The 19,751-nt window shown below is 36.1% G+C and overlaps 1 protein-coding gene across 2 annotated transcripts in view; it reads right to left on the bottom strand.

Moving 5' to 3' along the window:
• The window catches only part of TBC1D5 (TBC1 domain family member 5), a 309,786-nt gene that overhangs the window by 33,943 nt on the left and 256,092 nt on the right, over positions 1-19,751 (bottom strand). For both annotated transcript variants that reach the window (XM_026068628.1, XM_026068627.1), the window contains one exon: positions 11,912-12,075. In XM_026068628.1, the coding sequence (XP_025924413.1) occupies positions 11,912-12,075 (164 nt within the window). The remainder of the gene's footprint in view (positions 1-11,911; positions 12,076-19,751) is intronic.

Below are 19,751 nucleotides of genomic sequence, written 5' to 3'. Positions count from 1 at the left end.
GACATTTTTGAGTATTCTGAAGTCAAAACCTTTAGCAATAATAAATGAAACAACTGATTTATAGCTAGTATTGTGCAGATGCCCTTGACTCTTGGCCAGACAGTATTCACGACTCTTTTCTGCAAGTGCCAACTTTTGTGTTCCACTGTGCTGAGACAGTGAGTTCCCTGGATACCATTCTTATTTTGTCTGTACAGTAGCATTACTGATTTGATCCCTCTTATGCATGAGATTATAGATACTTTGGGCAGGATAAATGTAAGTGAAAAGAAAGACATTATGATTCCTTGAGAAACTGAACTTCCTGCTAATCTGATGGACACAGTACCAGAAACAGGAGAACAGTGATTCAAACTCATTCAGCCATAACTCTTAAAGGTTAACCACTTCACCACAAAAGAAAAATCAATCACCTAAATAACTAATCAAACCAAAAAGACATTGTAATAACTTACTGAACAGCATGCACTATAAAACATAAAAGCTTAACATTTTCTAATACTGGGAGCTGCACTGAGAAAGAAAAACAAATCAAGCAGTAAATCAAATAAAGGAATCACTGCATCTGACATGGAAGACCAAGATGCACAAATTTAATGACATAATTTCACAGTAAAACAGCTTATCAATACTCTCTGAAAATTTAGTCCCAGAGTCCTCAAAAGACTTTTCCCCACCTTCAACATTTCAGATGATTTAGAACCTTACAAATGATTAGTAACATCTTGAATTGAATATAAGAATGAAAAAAAAAATTAGATTATTTGTGATATCACATTTCACTAACAATATAAAGGAGCCTAGTATTTATGTCTCCACTCAAAGCAAGAATGGGTTTGACTATACACGTCTCTAACTATTTTCCTTGTTTTGGTAAGACGAAATCTGCACAAAACTTGACTTACATTTATGTTTCCCATATTCTTCTTTCTTTTTATTTGTATCCAGAACTTGGCTTACATTTTTAGATCTCCTTTTTTCTTTTGCCATGAAAACTAATTCATTTTTGATTAATGATCTGTCTTTTTTTTTAGTCTATGCAGTTCTGGTGCTATTTGCCCAAAACTCTTTCTTCTCTTTTATTACCTTTCCTTTCATCTTTCTTCTCACTTATAAAAAGACAGCTCTGGAAATAAAATTTTTTATGTCCTCCCTTCTATCCCAAACTAAGCAGACTCATAACGAGATCCATGATGCCTCTGCTACACCCTGTTTTTCATCAAATTTTACTGTTTCAGAAAAACAGCTGTGATCAACTGAAAGTGGTCAGCACCTGTAAGAACAGGTTACAGAAAGTTTTACAKTTCTGACATTGTAAACCTGTCCTTTCACAGCTCATCACTTTACAAGCTGCTATAAGGTTTGCAGGTTTTAAGGTCACTGGAGTTAAGCATCCTACACAAGCCCAGGTGTGAAGAAAAATAGTTTTGCCGGAAGTCATTCTTTCTCAGCTTTGTTTTTATTAGTTTAAACAAGCTTTCTCCCAAATACATGACATGTAGCTTAACACAGAACTATAAGGCCTGGAAAGCTGTGAATATGAATGCATAAAATCAGGGCTATAACTTCTCTCTTTCATACTAACACTGAGTTTTCACTCTTACTGTTCATGAGATGAAAGCAAAATTGTATTTTTTTCTGTCATATAGAAACTCAAGGAAATGTAAACTCTCTGCTGTCTAAGGCTTACAATAATACATGTCCAAATATTTCATTCGTGAACACTTGGAATGGTAAAATTCCATTCATGTTACACCTGAATAGTCCTGAATTTGAATTAACTTGGCAGCACTACCAAGTGTTAAGTGCAGCAGAAAAGTAACTATCTTCAAAGAGAAGTTATATAATATTTAAGGTGCTTAAGCAATAATGCTGCAATTAAAAACATAACAAAGAAAGTGACTGAACTGTGTCAGAGCAAAGGCCTAGTCTTTCTGGTGTCTTGTCTGATGGTGGCCAATGACGGGTAGGCTAAAGTGTAAGGAAACAAGTATGTAATGATACAAGCATGTAATGGTACTCTCCAAAACACTCTCCCAGGCCCCATGGATTTGTAAATCAGAGATTTCTTGAGCTAGAGGTGCTTTCTTTGTAGTTAATAGCCCTTGGACTTTTCCTGCATTAATTTGCCCAGTCACATTTTCAACTCTTTCAGTATTCACAGTAAGAGCATTAAAGAAGCATCCCCTAAGCTCTTGGCAAACTGGCAGGGCAAATTAGAAAATAATTCTGATGAGGTATTGAAACATTTAGAGGACAAGAATGGGAAAAATGAAATTGATATGGGGAAATCCTGAAGTCTGAGATTTACTGAGAGTCTTATCAGTACTTAAGTGCTTACTCATAAAATATACACAGGGTATACATTTAGAATATTGTTTGTATTTTACATGTCAAGCAAGATTCACATGCATGGCATAAAAATGAATATATTGCTTTCTCGTTTAATTCTATGCAAATTTCTCTGGAGTACAAACCAGCAGTTATTGTTTTCACTTTGTGAGAATTTATTTCAATTCCATTTCTGAATCTAACAATTAAATGCAATTAAATACAGGATTTAATCTCTAAAATTGAACCCTGTCAGTTGACTGTTGGTTGACACCCACAGAATTTCTTTATGATCACACGAAAGCCTACAGCATGTGCTGCCATTTAAACCAGAAACCACTGGTTTTGGACAATGAATTACATACAGTGGAATTTAAAACTGAAAATGATGAAATTCTATTTCTTACTTAATTTTATCGCTCACCGGCCCTCATCAGTACCAAGACCTCACTCTGCTTGATGCCATACAAACAAAAACAAAGCAAAAAATCCCTTACCCTAAAGGACTTAACAGTGTAAGCCAAGAGACAACAGATGGCTACAAACACACATAGGGGGAGGACATGGAAACAATATGGCAATATTAGTCAGGCTTCTAGGCATGGCTTCAGCATGTTAGCAACCAAACTGCTGTCAGCAGAAAAGAGAAATTTTGAGGGGAGTTGTGAAGCATCAAAAGGCATTTGTTTTGCAGATGTTTAGAGTAAGTTTCTTCAGAATAGGAGGGGCTATGAAATGAGTAGATGCAATCACAGTTGCTTGTCCTTGATGAGGTTCACCAAGCATATCCTAGTCAGTGACGGAATATATACTTCTGCTTTTACATTGAGAATTTTGTTACTTGTGAAATTTTTGCAGCTAGAATTTACTTCAGATATGAACATATTACCCTTGAGAGAACACAAAGACGTTCAAACATTGTCTTCAAACTTCAATTTCTAGAGAAGTAGAGGTTATTTACTGATTTCCTGTGCTGGACTATCAGCTTACAGTATTTCTGTGTCCCTCTGCTAGTTGAAGTATCTCCACTACTAATATACCTCCAAACATAAAAAACTTACTCATGTTTTATACTTTCTCCATCTTCACAGCAGCCAGTTTTATATTCTTTTGAGTACATTTTCAATAACATTCAACGCTTTAAGCACAGTATTTTCAGGTAAATCTTACAAATATAAATTTAATTCCTATAGACTGCATGCACAGTGAGGTTTTTATTTTACACCATTTTACTCCTTCCAGTCTGCTTGTACCATTCCAGGATGGTAGGATGAAGGTTAAGTAGGAATGTCTGTCTTTCCTTTCTTCATATGTTTTTAAAATCCTCTCTCAGTTTCACATGTATTACCAGCAGGCATAGATGCTCAGAGTTGCAAATAGGATTATATACTTGCTGATAGTTGCATATTTATTTTAATGCTTTGCTAGATCAGAACATTTAAAGCACAAGAAAATTCTCTGTCAGATTAATAAAGGGAACAGTGGAATAGATATCCACATTAAAGGAGGATGAGGGGGCTGAAAAACCTATGGAAGCATACTCCCCCCGCCATACTCTTTAGCTCTTTTCTCCCTGTCTTGACCATTACTTTGATTTACTGCTTTCCAAGATGGAAATTCTGCTCTTTGGTAGTACCGTATGTTTCAAAATCCATCAAAATACACAGAAGGAAGCACAAATGAACTAGTTAAAAAGTAATCCTAGAAGTGTAAGTTAAAAATTCTGTGCTGTCAAAACTGAAACATTTCAGGGCACGATAAATTCTTGTCTGCTCAAAGAAGTAAATTCAGGAGAATAATTATCTATCTGGAAACCTGAAACAGAACTGCAACTGCATAGACTTTAGTGGATAAATAATGAACTGAAGATATGTCAGTGACAGCCCTCTGGAAGGGGTGGGGGAATGGGACTGAGGAAAAAAAAAAAAAAAAGAAGCATATAAGAAAGGTCAACAAAATATTCAGTGCAACTCCTACTAGCTAACCTAAATCAGGTTATAGACCAACACTGCAAAAAATATTATTCGGTTCAGAGTGCTTTGATGAAATGTAAGAATCAAAAACAAGAAAGAAATTTTATAATCCAGGTAGAAATGTTCAAATAGGATGAGACGAAGAAAAATTTGCCAATAAATTAAAGTTTTAGAACGCATTCACCTGCAAAGGCACATATTCTTGAGCATTAGTACACTCCTGACTTCCTTTGTGTGCTTTCAGTAACAACAGAAAAAGGCATGGCATCACATAATGTTTTTCTAAGCTATGTACACGTAAATAGAACCAACAGATTATTGGTAAATGATTAAATGAATAAATAAAAAATTCCGCCTCCTTGTGCAATGTACTTTAAAAAAAAAAAGCAAGCAAGCAAGCAAACAAACAAACAAAGCACTGCAATTCTGATAGACAATGACCCAGGAACTGTTTCTTCCAACCTTCAATTTTCTAACACTCAAGAATTAGCATAGTTCAAGGAGACCCTCACTTTTTAAATGCAAGAAAAAGTATGTTTTTCTTACTCTCTTTAAATGTGAAGATGAGTGAAATATTTTGCTGGTGTATTTTTTTAATGTGTTATCTATCTGTGGCTTTTCTGAAATAGATACATAATGCTTAGTGGCCACATATTTCTCCTCTTCTTCCAAACAAAAGTAAGTCTCTCTGCCTCTTCCTTGCCCTCTAGTTCTATAAGGTGGGTATGAACAAGTCAATCCTTTCAGAGTGCATTGACATGGAACAGACTAGTCAATAACTCCTATTGGGAAAGCAAAGTAAAAATTTTTATTTATAAACTTTACTAATGGATTAGGGACTTTGAGGCACAATACTTCATTTCATTGTGTTCGTTTATAAGTATTTAGTTAAATGATTTACGGTCTCCTAAAACAATTAAAGCTAAACGTATTTAGATACAGTGACATTTGGAAATAAGTGAAAGATGGAGCCTTGGAGGAGCTCCCTATCCCCCTGACAGATCTACTGCATTTCGAAATAGCAGAAAAAAYAGCTGGAACAATTTGAAGCCTATTTGCCAGGCTCACGCTGCTGGAGGCAGCTTAGTTTGTCGTGTTTCACCTTGCCGGGAGATGGTAAGTGGCAAAGGACCATTGGCCTGGACATTTTCCAAACTGGCTCCCACTGTTGAACGTGCTCCCGAAACAACTTCAGGGTGAGCCAGCCTTGCTGCYGCAACCGCATTACCCAAGCGTGAGCAGGGCTCAGGCTCAGCTAGCCTGGGCATATTCTGCTCTTAAAAATACCAACTCCTGCCCTCTGACACCCGCTCTTTACCAAGAAGATGGAGAAAGCTGAAGGTACGAAACGGAGAGAGCTCCTGTCTAGAGACAAAGAAAGTAGAGACAGAAAGAAACCTGCTTTTCAAGCRGACACAAGACATGCAGGAGTTATCATGGCTTGCATCTATCTGAACAACTCCACCTGCTGGCACTGCATTACAGCACCACGGAGAGACAGTTTATGAACAAAACCATAGAAAGGCAGGAGACCTTAATGCTTGGAATGCAACAAAATCACATGTAATTGATTGTGGAGAGGTAGGTACTGAACAATAGAGAAAATATGTACTATTTCACTTGTAAATCGGAGAACAGAAAGAGCTATGAGGAAATGGAAATGATCCCTTCGAAGAGAAATCCTGATAAAAGGCAATAGTGATCAATACTGCTGCTGACATTGCCTCTTAATTATATTGTAGTATTTTTGCATAAATAATACAACAGAGATATTAATTTTGATTGCATGATCACAAGTATTTTGGAGATAGCTACAAATAAACACACAAGCAACTGAGAATTGCATTTCCTCCATTAYGTTTCAGTACCACGTGTGACTGGCTTTCTGCCCATCCGGGACACACATTTTTGGCCTCGAAGACTGGATAGGCCTGCTATGGAAAGTGTAAGAGAACAGTGATAGGATGAGAAAAAAATACACTTTCTGAGTTTAGAGCTCTCTGAAACAATGTAATAAGTATTCTTGAATGCATATATTCTGCAATGTATAAAGTGCAYGTTCCATGCTTCAGTATTGTTACAAAAATACTTGGTTGAATGTTACTGAAATGGGCAATTGGGTGTGATGCACTTATGTAATGATTCTTAATTTTGGTGTCTGAATAAGTATTTTACAATTTAACATACACACAGCCCTTTATGAATAACTCTCAAAGTACTCAAACTCATATTCACTTAAATCCCTCAAACACACAAGCCCTTTCCATCTCAAAAAAACCCAAATAAGATTTAGAAAGATGTCTCTCACCCATGTCTGTGTTTTTGGTGAGAATTCAACGCAGAGCTCTGAGATCTTCACAGAAATGGAAAGTAATTTTTGGTGTTATCTTGAAGAGTAGGGTGAAGGGACAGAATGGCAGGATATGTGTAAGCCTAAATAATACAGTGATTTATGGCTTGCTTCAAAGCTGATGTATACATGACAGGCTAAATCCCATCAAGAGCCTTAAAACCCAAAAGATGTGATTCATCTCATCTGAATTTGCTCTTTAGAAGTTGTCTAGATTGCCAATGGAAAGGAAAAGAGCCATTTTAGATGCTCAAATGTTTTATTTCCCTTTGCCATTGGGATGCCGAAACATTAACTCGTTGATTAATCTGTGGAAAGAGCATGCACAGAGCAAATTCCTATACCTGCAGTGTTGGTGGTGACATGATTCCTTTGGAGTTAATGATCACACTTTTTGGCTCCTAAGTGACTTTGATCCTTTTGAAAACATTGCTGATAGTCTCAGTCATTAGTGATTTTGATATTTTTTACATTTTCCTTAATAGTCCAATAATTTAAAAAGTTCTTACTGCTTTCTTCCAAATTATGTAGTTCTAACTTGCTTCTACACAGAAGTTACTGGTATGTAAAATTCAGCTGCTTTTATCTGAATCTCTTATAGCCAGAGAAAGACAACAGTTTACACTGTCATTTTAATGGCCCTGAGATTCCAAATGGCCCCACAGATCTGTTCTGTATACATGTTTATTGCTCACAATATGACAGAAAAAGCACTGCAGAGCCACTGGGATTTTTATTCATCTTCTTTTCTAAGCAATTAACTTCCTGCTTTTATCACAGTACAGTTTTTTTTCCTTGAAATCAATTACTTCAAAAAAGATAAGGAGCATTAGACTTCAAGACTGCCACTCATGCCTACAGCTGTCTTCTTACTAAATCATATGAAATTTATAAGTATTTCTAATAAAAAACTTTAAAAGGCAGCTTATTTTTCCTTTTACAGCTCTTCTATTTGAGTAATAGCATTTTGTGGGTGTCTGAGGAAGGAAACTGAGAAGAGCATCACACTTCCAAAATATCTCAGTGATATTTCTCTGTTCAAATGACCTGGCAGCACCTCAGATTTAATATTCTTTTGGTCTACCTCTAAAATTAGACTAGTGCTGAAATACTAAATAAATGACATTTTTCAGGTGTCAGAATTGACTTTGGCCTATCACATTGGAATAACAAAGACAAATGTCCTACAGTATTAACTGCAGTGAAACATTAAGGCACTGAAGTTCATTAAACTTAATGTACTCAGAACAACCATCAAGTCTTTAACTTTAGGCCAGGAAATCCAACATCCTGATCAGGCAATTCTCCATCACTGCATTCTTATTTCCAAATAAATGTGCATGATGAATAAATATGGACTGACATAAATATGTTGTTCAAAACCTTTTAAAGAGGTTTTAAAAAGAATGAATAGTTCAGGGAAAAGATATATGGGAATAAAAAAGTCTCCAGGATGCGTAACATGCACAAAAGGCATGATCTTCTTCAAAAGAATTTTTGCATGCGTGATTATTTTCTGTGGTCTCTAGTATTTGTATTATCCCTTTGATTTTTTATGCTACTGTTTGAGCAAAACTGTCAAGCTTGTATGCTTAAAACTAGGCTCCTAAATCAGTAGAACAGATGCCTATTCAGTTGAAAATAATGGCATACATTAATTTTCTAATTAGTAGAGGTACTCATAGCTAACTTCAAATCAGTCAAACTAGCTATGTAATCACAGACAGTAACAGTTGTTTCTACTGCTTGTGGGGACAACAGCATATGTTGTCAAATTTGATTTAATTAACAGGTCTATATAATCAAAATCAGCATGATGCATGACACTTTTGTTCTGGAATTTTTTGCTAAGAAATGAAGATTCTGATTGCTCAAATTATTTTATGAATGTGTCCATGTTTGCAAATTGTTCCAGTAAAGAAAACAAACTTCTCCAGAGTTTCTCTAGAAATGTTTCATTTTTGGGAACTTTAAATTAATATATTTTCAAAATGTACCATTTGATTTTTCTTAACTTGAAACCTTTTATTTAGAATTTTACCTTATTAAAATATACAGTTTCTCCAAATCAAAACATTCTATTCAGTCAAAACCCTCTTTCTCTTGCTTTTGTTTTATGAAAGTTTTAAAATGTTTATGTTGGTTGACCCAACAGTTCCCTCTCTGGCATATCTCTATGACCAAGAGCTATTTACAGGATTTTCTGCCAGAAACTGAGACTAGCCAACTATATTTGCCAAAATCAAGGTCTAATAAAAGCTTTGTTATTTGGCAAAAAGAGGAATGGACTGTCCTTAACGCTTGCTGGAGAAGTAAATGAAATGGAATGAGAAATAAAGGGACTACAAATGTACCCCATTCCCCAACTCGGCTGAAAAGGAGGAGGTAGTAGGCAGTCAATGACAGGAAAATTTCTAGGACTTTATGCCAGCACTACGGACCCTGCCAGAAGATAAAGGTCCTGTTAAGACAATAATGGTCTATCCTGTTCCTGTTCAGGTTTATGGGAAGATCGCTTTGGAAATTGCATGTTATGGCTGTCAGAAAGTAGTATCATATATAAAAAGGTAGGGAACCATTTCATTGCTGAGTGGAAAATAGAGTTTCAAACACTTCTGGTGGGCCTCACCTTAACATACACCTTAGTGCCACTCAATAGCAATGTGAAAAACATCAGACTGCCATGAATTACCAAAACATGATCAGACATTGTGTGTTTAGCCCTGAGGCTGCAGATTCACTAACTTGACTAAATAATGTTGTTTCTGACAACAGCCATTGGTCTTTGGATTTGAGAGCAAATAAAAGTTTAGAAAACTAAACCTAACACAAATTTTACTATCTTAAGAAGTTCTCAATATGAGAAATGGAGGCATCCTATTCTTGGAGGCAATGAATCAAGTATCAATTTTGACTATAACTCTTCTACAAGAAGTCCAACATGTTGCATAGGCTTTAGGAGAAAAAATTCAGACATGTCACATTCCAGTTTGTCCTGTGATGATGACATTCCCGTTCATTCTGTGACAACAACAATAAATGACTCCTGGTCTGTAGTAATCACTTTTTTTTTAATCCCATGTAGCAAGTCATATTTTTATGTATGTATTCCATTCCCACTGTCCTTGGTAAAGGCATTAATTAGGAGTAAAAAGATGAAGGGGAAATGGAATCTCCTTCATTGATTACACCAAGAATGGCTGATTTAAAAAATACCTTTTTATAAAGTGATTGATGCATTGCCATGTTCCAGCAAAGGTAATTTCCCCACTATTTATTAACATAACATGTACAAATTCTAAATAAAAATGTAAAAATCTAAATCAGTTCAGTTTTATACAAAAAACAAAGACGTCAATTCATTATGTTTTAAAGTCTTTTGCTAGCATTTGTTTCCAGGCAAATAAGACTGGTGAAATCAGATGCAACTCTTTGGGACCTTAGGATTAAGTCTTTGTGGTTTCTTCTTTACATGGAAAACTAAGTGTCATGAAATATAGCGGAAAATAAAAAACAATCATCATCTTCAGCTATCAAGACGACATTTAAATAAACCTTTTCTGCTTGGTAGTTGACCTGCTACAAATTCCTTTCTCCTATACAACAAGGCAGTCAAAAACTGAACATAAGAAAATAGATTTTGGTAGTCTAAAACCTTTTCTGCCTGTTTACTTACCATAAACTACATTATAAAGTATATCACATAGTTCAAAGAACGCTTTTGAAAATTTATGCTGTGAATGATTACAAATCCACTCAGCATTACCATAAAGACTACTGTCTGTTCCAATGAATACTTCTTTTTCCAAAATCTTTAGAAAAAATGAATAAAATTTCACAAATTTGGGAAATGAATTAACTGAAAAACATACAAATTTTTAATGGATTCTAATAGAGTATGAGTGGTATCATGAAAAATTCTACATCTATTATTAGAGAATAAAGAAGAAAAATTATTCTTAAACTCTACCAGTGCAAGAAAAAAAAAGTTTTGGTCATGCCAAAGTCTGTTAATGAAAATTGGATTTAGATATTGTTAAACCATGTTAAAAAAGGATAACATTGGTATTTTTATTTTTCTTTAACAAGCAGAGAGATATTAAGTTGTTGTTTTAGTTTTAAATTCAGTTCAAAACCTCAGAGATGCCCACAAACCAAAATTAAAGCTTCCTCTTGATTAATCTCAAAACACAGCTTTTTTTCTAAGGCAATGTTAAAACACATGGAAAAAGAATTAAACCCTCTCTTTTAGTGAACAAAATCTGAACAAAGTTGTGCAAAGTTGTGAACACCCTTAGGACAGAACATTTAAAATCTCAAACTGAAAATATGGTGTGAGTATTAATCTAAAGATTCTTCTGTTTAAAGACTAAAATGCTAAGATATTCAGATTAAATTTTTACACCATTTTTAGCACTGTATTTCTCAGATCTTCAACACCTGAAGAATGATGTAATACAGAAATATTGCTATTACAATTCCTACTTACTGAAATCCATGGGAAGTTGTATGAACATAAATTTGTGAAAATGGAATGAAAAAAATCACACTGCCTCCACCTCACAAAAAATACAACCTTTTCTGTCTATTACGTAGTTAGTTTCTAATCAGCATAAAGGCAGTGGGGAACCTATGTATAACTAATAAACAAGAATCTTCCTTCACATATGCATATGAAGTTTATCAAATTAGCGCTCCTAGAAGTTCTTTGATGGGATGAGAATTTTTTGTGTGCACTCACTTAATATAAGAACAGATTTTCTCGGATGAAAACAACCTGTTTAAATAAAAGTTTCTTGTGGCTAGATGGAAGGTCAGGACTGTGCAGGAAATAAAACTGTGACTACAGACTGCAGATGCTACAGACACTGGGAAACCTCTGACGTATTAGAGAATTTCAGGGACAACAGATGGACATGTTTAGATCTGTCAAGCATTCGTGCTCCCCACTGAACTGTTTATTAACTTCAGGACTACACCAAAAGTCTAATGAAGCAAATAAACTTACAGGAGTGCCTTCCTCCTTATCAGATGCATCAGGCACTTTCACAGTTTCATTTTAAGTAGGATTATGGGATGGAAGCCATAATGGAGATGTTACTCAACGGAAACAGTTGAAATAGCTTAGTTCTGCTTTTGCCATTAATTTGTGCTTAGGGAAACATTTTCAAGTGCAAGTGCTTAATGAATGAGAGAAATGGCTCTAACAAGCAATGCAGTGTGACATTAAAATAGCTTAGAAAGTTAAAGAACTCACAGATTCTTTTCTGCTCATAGTTTTGCTTTGGGAACGGGAACGGGAGATTGTACTGAAAAAGGAATCCTTTTTTGATGCAGATAAAGGAGGAGATCCTGTAAATTCACGTCCTCCAGACAAGCTCTCTATGCTTGGAGATGAACTGATGTTTTTTGAATTTTGGCCTGTAAAATAAGCATAAAGTAATAAAAAAATTAATCAATGGGCAGTTTCTTTTTCCTGTAAATACTTCCAGTCTCAATTGACATTCAGTGAGATTCACAGACAGCTCAACACAGAATGAAATTTTGAAGCGTGTCAGCATGCATTGTGAGACTGCAGAACTATTCTGATATACACAAAACTTTATGCGAGAGAAAAATACAAAATCTTAATCAGTATATATATATACACACACACACTCACATACTATATATATAGTATATACATATATACTATATATTATATATATAAAATACAATCCATTTATATATACACTGTATTATATCCATAGACTGAGGAACAACTTCTCTCTCTACTTCATAATGAGCTAAAGGACACCTCAAAGGAAAGGAAAACCTTTTTTTCCCAACAAATAGCTATAAAACTTGACAAACAAAAYGGAGAACAAAAACAGCAGATTCCAAGAATGAGTTGGATGTTTAACATCTAGATGACATCTAGACTTATAACAGGAAACAGTAAGAAAAGGTTGGGAAAGAACATAAGTTATTATGCTTCAAATTTTAAAGTCTAACACCTAACAGAGATTTTGATGAAGCCTAGTCAGTATTTGCTTATTGTCATTTCATGCATCTTTTCTAAAGGATCTAGTGTTGTCCATCACCATCAAGAAGATATCTGACTGGGCAGATGCCTGAGGTGTTACAGCATGACGCTATATATAGCCAACCAGTCTTTGATAAGGACCACTATTTCCAGTTGAGGCCTACAATGAGTTTTGAGATATTTAACTTAAAATATTATTTGAATAGCTCTGAAATTAAAAGCAGTATGTCAGTTTTCATTAAATTTAATTAAGAAAACTTTGCATCTGGACAGATGCTAGTTTTGAGAACACCTTTCCATTATGTATATGCGGAAGTCAATCTAGCTGATATAATACAATTCTAGAATTTCCTATTCTGAAAAGAAGTAAAATGACACAGAAAACTAAAGTCCTAAGATTTTTCTCTTTTCTAGTTTTGTTGGCTATCCTGATTCATGAGTCTTCACCTTCCCTCTTGTTCCTTTTGTGTGTTTGTGCTTTTCATGCTACTTGCTATAGCATCAAGAACGATCCACTGAAACTAAACAGTTCACATGTTACAGGTGCAACTTTATTCTGCAAGAGGYCCAAACCAAACAGGGCACCAAAATCCCCAATGCCTCCCTTCCAGATGCCAGGGGTTCATCATTCTTTGGCCTGAGCTGCTACTGCTCCAACCTTTTGTGTCAATTCTACTCAGAAAGGTCACATATTACTGCATAGACCTTCTAGTGAGCTTAGTGTTTTGTCATGGGGGATGCACTAACAATTCTGAAAACACAAAAACAACTCCATTTCTGGAACAGCTTAGGAGTCTCCCCATCACTGTGCACTGCAGTCTTCCCCCTTGACATAGGTTTCTACAGAAACAAAAGAAAACCAAAAGACAAAGAAATGAAAAAAACAGAGACAGAAAAGGCTGCAGAAAACATGGGAAGAAATTCAGATTTAGATACAAAAGGGAACTAGGTATGTTGAGATCGCACATTTTAAACAAAAGTAAACAACTAGCAAAACTACTCCTACAGAAAACATCTTAATATTACTCAGTCGTCTAAGATCTAGAATGGCAACTGTCTCCTAAAAGGTGTGGAAGTGAAGCGGGGCCCCGCTTGGCTGGGGCCACCTGAGGACAGCACCAAAGCTTGCATTGCACAGGCACAGCCACATGCAACCAGCAACCCACGTTTTCTTAAAGGCAATAAATGCAGATCTATTCAAAAGCTGATCTTAGAAAGAACACTATTAAATGAGAACAGATTGATCTGGCAATGAATAAAACATCATATGTGACAAAACCGACTGAAAAGAAGGACAAAAAAACAGAAAAGGAGCTGGGTTTAATATTCCCAGAGTTTCCTGGAAGTAAGAAAGATGGTACATAAACTGGTTCCCATTTTCTCTTTCATTCTCTAGTGCCTTATTTTGCTCTTCTCTCCCATGAGTCTCCTACACTTTACGTCCTTCTCATACCCTTGTGGCACTCTTCTGTCTGCCTCTTCCTTTCCTTCAGACACCTMCACATCACCTTTCCTACTTCTCTCACTTTCTTGTCCCAACTTTTTCTTTTCCATATTCTTCCCCTCCACCCAAGTTTCTTCACCTCTGCATTCTCCCGTTTCTTCCCAGCCCTCATTTTGTCACTTACCACTTTGTCTGAACACAACATCCCTTAGCAGCTTCCTTAAAGCACAGGAGATGGAGGCTATAAAAGTTCACTTAACTTTTCCTTTCAAATTTTATAGAAAAACGGGACACACATTAGTTAGGTGAACATGAATCTCCAGTTCTGTAAATAATTCTGGAGGTGGAAAAGGAAAAAGCACTGCATAGCTAACAGAAGAAATAATTCACTCACAAGGAAGTTCTAAGAGGATTTCTAGTTTTAGGATAAAATTATGTCACTTGGCAACAAACACCATTATCCTTACAGTTGCCTTCATGTAAGAARGTGACTTTTCAGGCATTTCACAGTGGCAATTTATAATGTAAGTGTGGTTTTACATTAGGTAAAACTTATGAATACTTTTGGGACAGATGGAATGTCATATTTTAACAAATAAAATGTTTATAAAAGAAATTCATACACAGCTAAACAGAGTATCAAATATAAATGCTAAATATAAAAAAATCTATTTGGTGGACAGAATAAATTACAATGAAAAATATTTTATTATGTATAAATTAGACTAAATGAGCTTTCTTTCCCATCTTAGTAATGAGAAGATATCACACTGGATTAAAACTAAGAATAAGAAAAATGTTGGTAAATAAGTGGCAATGTATGTTTTTCACATACTTCTCCACTGCATGGCCTGTGCTTAGCCCGCTTCACCTCTCAATAAGCAGATTATGCAGTAAAATTTCAAAGATATAGTCAATAAGAGAGGGACACTAAGTATTTTTGAGGAACGTATGCATATAAAATACAACAAAATACAACTTAGTGAAATAATAGAAAAATGCTTTGTAAGGAAATGAATTCTCTTCTATATTCTCTCAGTTCTAAGAAAAAAAGTCTGACATATAATAAATTGAAAAGACTGACTATGCTGTTGGTAAATGTTTTGCTTATTAAACATCTAGACTGCAAAAGACGGATCACAATTTAGAGAAATGAAATATGCAACTACTTACATACCCAAACAAGAGAAGAAATATGTATAAAAGGATTTTGTGGACAGAATAGTGCTGTTCCAAAAGGGAATTTGCTCAAACAAAATTAAGAGCTTTGAATAATCTGATTCTTAAGAACTATAAAATATAATGAAAATGAAAAATAAAAGCAACATGAGATGTTATGAAACTAAGAGATACACTGAAACAAAAGTTATAAAAAATAGTATTGTTGTATGTTTTATAACCAAATGGCAGGTAGGAAGAAAGCTTAGGATGCCAATCAGTAGCATCTGACTGTTTAACACAAATAAGCAAATCTGAGAAATTTATTACCATGAAACTTAAAATTTTAGGCTGATTCCAACCCTGTGAACACCACTGTGACATTGATTATTTGGGGGAAGGGATTAAGAATTAAATAAGACAGAAAGAATAGCACAWATAAAGAATTACAGAGTGTGTCGCCAAGTCATAAAGCAGACTTGCATTATAACAGGCTTTTCCAGTTTCCAAAGATATCATCAGTTTTACAACTGGAAATAAGAAGAAAGCTGAAAGCTATACCAATCATACATATTTTGCCTAATGTAAGAAGAAAGCTACCTGTAATTCTTGCAACACAGAAGTTTAGTGGAGCTGCCACAAGGAACATTTGCATAACTGAAGTCACAACAGGGCTTTTGAAGTCTTTTAGATGTATTATGTGTGCACCAATTTTGGAGGCATTAACAACCCGTATATAATTTTGGAAATACAGTAACACCAATAGATTTCAGGATTCTAGGAGGATTAAATACAAAATGCCATTTGCCTCCTCTCTGTAGCACGTCTTGCTGATTCAGCACGCTTCGTAATGATAGCACGGCATGTCCTCCTCACTCTGCAGCTCATAGATCATTCAAGAGAGTGTCTAATTTTGGAGTATTCCTCAGGAGAAAAAAAACCCTGAAAAGGACCCTTACCCACCATGTACAACCAACACGTATAAAATGATACAACAAACTACATTTAACAACTAGATGAACATACCTCCTTCTTCTTTAGCAAGTCAGTCAGCAACTTGAGAATATCACTTAATCAAAACTCTCATTTTCCTCYGCTCTATCAATCTCAGATAAATACATTACACCTCATTAAAAGAAGATTAGAGTAGCATGTTCTTAATCTAATCTCTGACCATGTAAACATAAACCAGAGGGTCCTAAAGCCTATACAAAACAGGCTGAAGAAAATGCAAATATGAAAATCAAATAAATGCTTCTAAGGAACACAGAACAAAAAGCTAAGGACTCCTGAGGTAAGTCACCAGCACACAACACCACATAGGATGTCTTAAAAAATGCATTATGCACACAAAAATAGTTCACAGTAACAATTCCCAGTATTTGGTGCACTAAAAATATATACCCTTCTGAGACAGAGGAGCAGTGTTACCTCCATGTGCTGGCTTCTAGCTGGCTCACTACTTGCCTGTTGCTAAAGGTTGCTGGGGCTCTGTCTGACCCCAGGGTTACAAAGGCTGTTTCAAAACCATTTGGAAAACACGCAACAGAAGTGGTAGTGGGAAAAGAAGCTGAACTGCTGGTACTGCTGGCAGGGCAGGGGTGGGGATATGCAGGCTCTTGGAAACGGGGAGAATTTAAATTTAATGTGATCTATGATAAGGACACAGTAAAAGATGTTGACAAGAGGAGTGGAAAAGACTTRGAAAAAAGAAAGACAAGCTGTAGGTCTTACTACGTTCACATTAAGTTGAAGGGGCCTCTGGAGGCCTCTGCTAAAATCTAGGTCATCTGAGTCAGACAAAGACATGCACAAAAATGCACAAAACTGAGGCTGACCCCCAATTTGGCCCTTCCAGTGGAAAAGAAGAGCTTTCATAGCTGAAGGACAGTGAAGGACAAGATACCAAAAAGAACACAAGTCAGGCACAATCTGTAATTCAAAACCATTCAGATCTGCTGATCTGTTACTCTGTATTTGCCATAGTCAGGATGTAGAGTGCTAAAGTTTGCAAAAATAATGATACGATTTTTATAAAACTTTTAAACTTCAGACAAATTACAGTTTCCCTTTTTTTTCCTGCACTGAAATTGGAACGAAGACTTGAATCACAGGTATTCTTTTATTTATTTAAACCGACTCATTGCACAAACAGGTGCGTTAGTATTTCAGACTGAGGCAGGTTAGCTTCTCTTTAGATAAGAGCACAAAAGCAGATGCTCAGCCCAAAATACCTGCCTCAAATACAACCTCGGGGAAGCTGTGCAACTAAAAGYGACACTCATGGTCAAATTGCCGCACACGACAAAGTGCGAAGTCGAGTACAAACTACATGGCGAGCACAGATTTTTAACAAAGACAGACGCTGGCAGACAAGGAAGGTAGCTGGGGAGTCTCAGCCTCGCTCCTCAGTCAGGGAGGGAAGGAATGAAGCTGCTTTTTTTGTTTCCTACCCAACAGTGCCGCTCGGTGGATGGACAATGGCAGTGAGCTGGAGATGGAAACCCCCCGTGAGAGAAACCCGGCGGCCCCTCGGCAGCCCAGCGCCGACGCCGCAGGCTCCCAAACGCTCCCCGCTGCCACGGCAGCCGTACCTGGTTGGGCTGGGAGATGCGGCGCAGGGCCAGGCACCTGAGCATCGCTGCCCGTAACTACATCTCCTGGCAAACAAATAAACACGTTAGAAGGTTTTCCCAGCAAACAGAAATCACTGAAGTAAAGACCTGTAACTTCTGCTTTTGCTGCAAGATGCTGATTCCAACGCAGAAGATCTTGTGAGAGAGCTGTGTAAGATTAGGCAAAAATGAATGGGAAGTTTTAAGGATCAGCGTATTATATGCCATATCCGCAGGGAAAAAAGTAGTGCTTTTTGGAGGCTGATTTACATGAAAGTTTGAGCTAAAACAATCAAAAACATTTTGTTCCTGGTACTTCACCCTGACAGAGCCATTCTGATTTGGAAGTATCATATTCTACTTACTCTTGGTAACATTTCATAATTAGAGTATGCATATTTATATTAAAAAAAAAAAGAAAAAAGCATTTGTTAATCAGTGTTTTATGTTATTCATTACTACTTATTGCTGCTATCAGTATGGACAACTTCTTTTTTCCTTCAGAAAAAGCTTACTTGTTTTCTAGACACACAGTTCATAAATAATTCTCAATATGGTGTGCATTTTTTTAGGGCATATTAGGTGACTGAAAATTCTATTTGTGTTACAACAAATACCTCAGAAATATCTACTGATAAAAGCAGACGGTAGTCTGGAAACTCCCTAAATAGCTGACMGCAGTTTTGGCAGAACATCATTCTGAAACCGGTCCTCTAACATGTCCTTGTGATAAAGTGACATTCAAATCAAATGAAAGGATCTAGAAGGAAAACTGTATCTTGTACTATTGTTTAAATAATACAGAAATGGGGTAGAGTCAACATCATAAGGAAGACGTGAAGGAGAAAAGTTTTTTTTTCTGACAACACATTGCCAGTTGGTAAGCAAACATTATGCAGTTTCTGAGCACTCAGGAATCCTATGGATTGCAAAGGRCAACAATTTTGCTTTTTTCTGGAGACATTCCATTTACCACTTTTTTTGGTCTTTCAAAATGACGAGCTCAACTTACAGTCCAGTGAACTCAAGATTTGAATTTAACCTTCGTGTCAGTGAATTCTTCCACTGTGTAGGATCAAGAGACTATTTTAATCCCTTTTCTATTTGCAGCCTACCTTGCATAAGTAATCAGTAATGATATCCAATCTCCTCCTGTGCTAAGGATAGGCTGAACAGGATTATACATATATTATATTATATATTATTAGGAGAAACTGATTTCCAATTAGGTGTCCAGATACTTCGTTCAGCTATGATTTGTAATGGTGAAGACTGATCTGGGATTACGGGCTTGCAATTATGTTTTTTTTTAATATTAGTCTGCTGCTTTTCTGTTTACATTATCTAAATTATATACATTTTTCTAATAGGAATTCAGCAAGTACAAAAACACAGTGAGAAATAATTACTATTGATTAGATAAAGCAACCAACCCTCATTTTGAGCACAGCAAAAGCAATCCCTTAGAAGTAGTAGCATCAGTGACATCTGTCGCTGCTGCTGGTTTGTGAACTGAGTGGTAAGTGTGTCGAGGAAAAGCTGCAGAACTGGGAATGGGATTATTTTGCCAGTCCTGCAAGATGTTTTGTTTCCAATGACTTCCTCACCCTTAAGGCAAAGTAGATTAAGGCGGGCAATTTCATCTGTTTGAATTTAGCAACCCTCTACAAGTTAAATTAAATTATCAACACTACTTGAGCATTCAAAACCTGAAAGRGCAAATATAATCTGAGAAAAATGGCTAAATTCTTTTATTGATTTGACATCTCTCAGATTTACAGTACTTCGGTCTCTTACACTGTCCACCTGAGCACGTGTGAGTATTAGTCCTACTGGAAGCACAAATGTCTATCAA

Source organism: Apteryx rowi, unplaced genomic scaffold (assembly GCF_003343035.1).
Source record: "Apteryx rowi isolate R43461 unplaced genomic scaffold, aptRow1 scaffold_277, whole genome shotgun sequence".
Lineage (NCBI taxonomy): Eukaryota > Metazoa > Chordata > Aves > Apterygiformes > Apterygidae > Apteryx > Apteryx rowi.
This window is presented reverse-complemented; position numbering and strand designations above follow the sequence as displayed.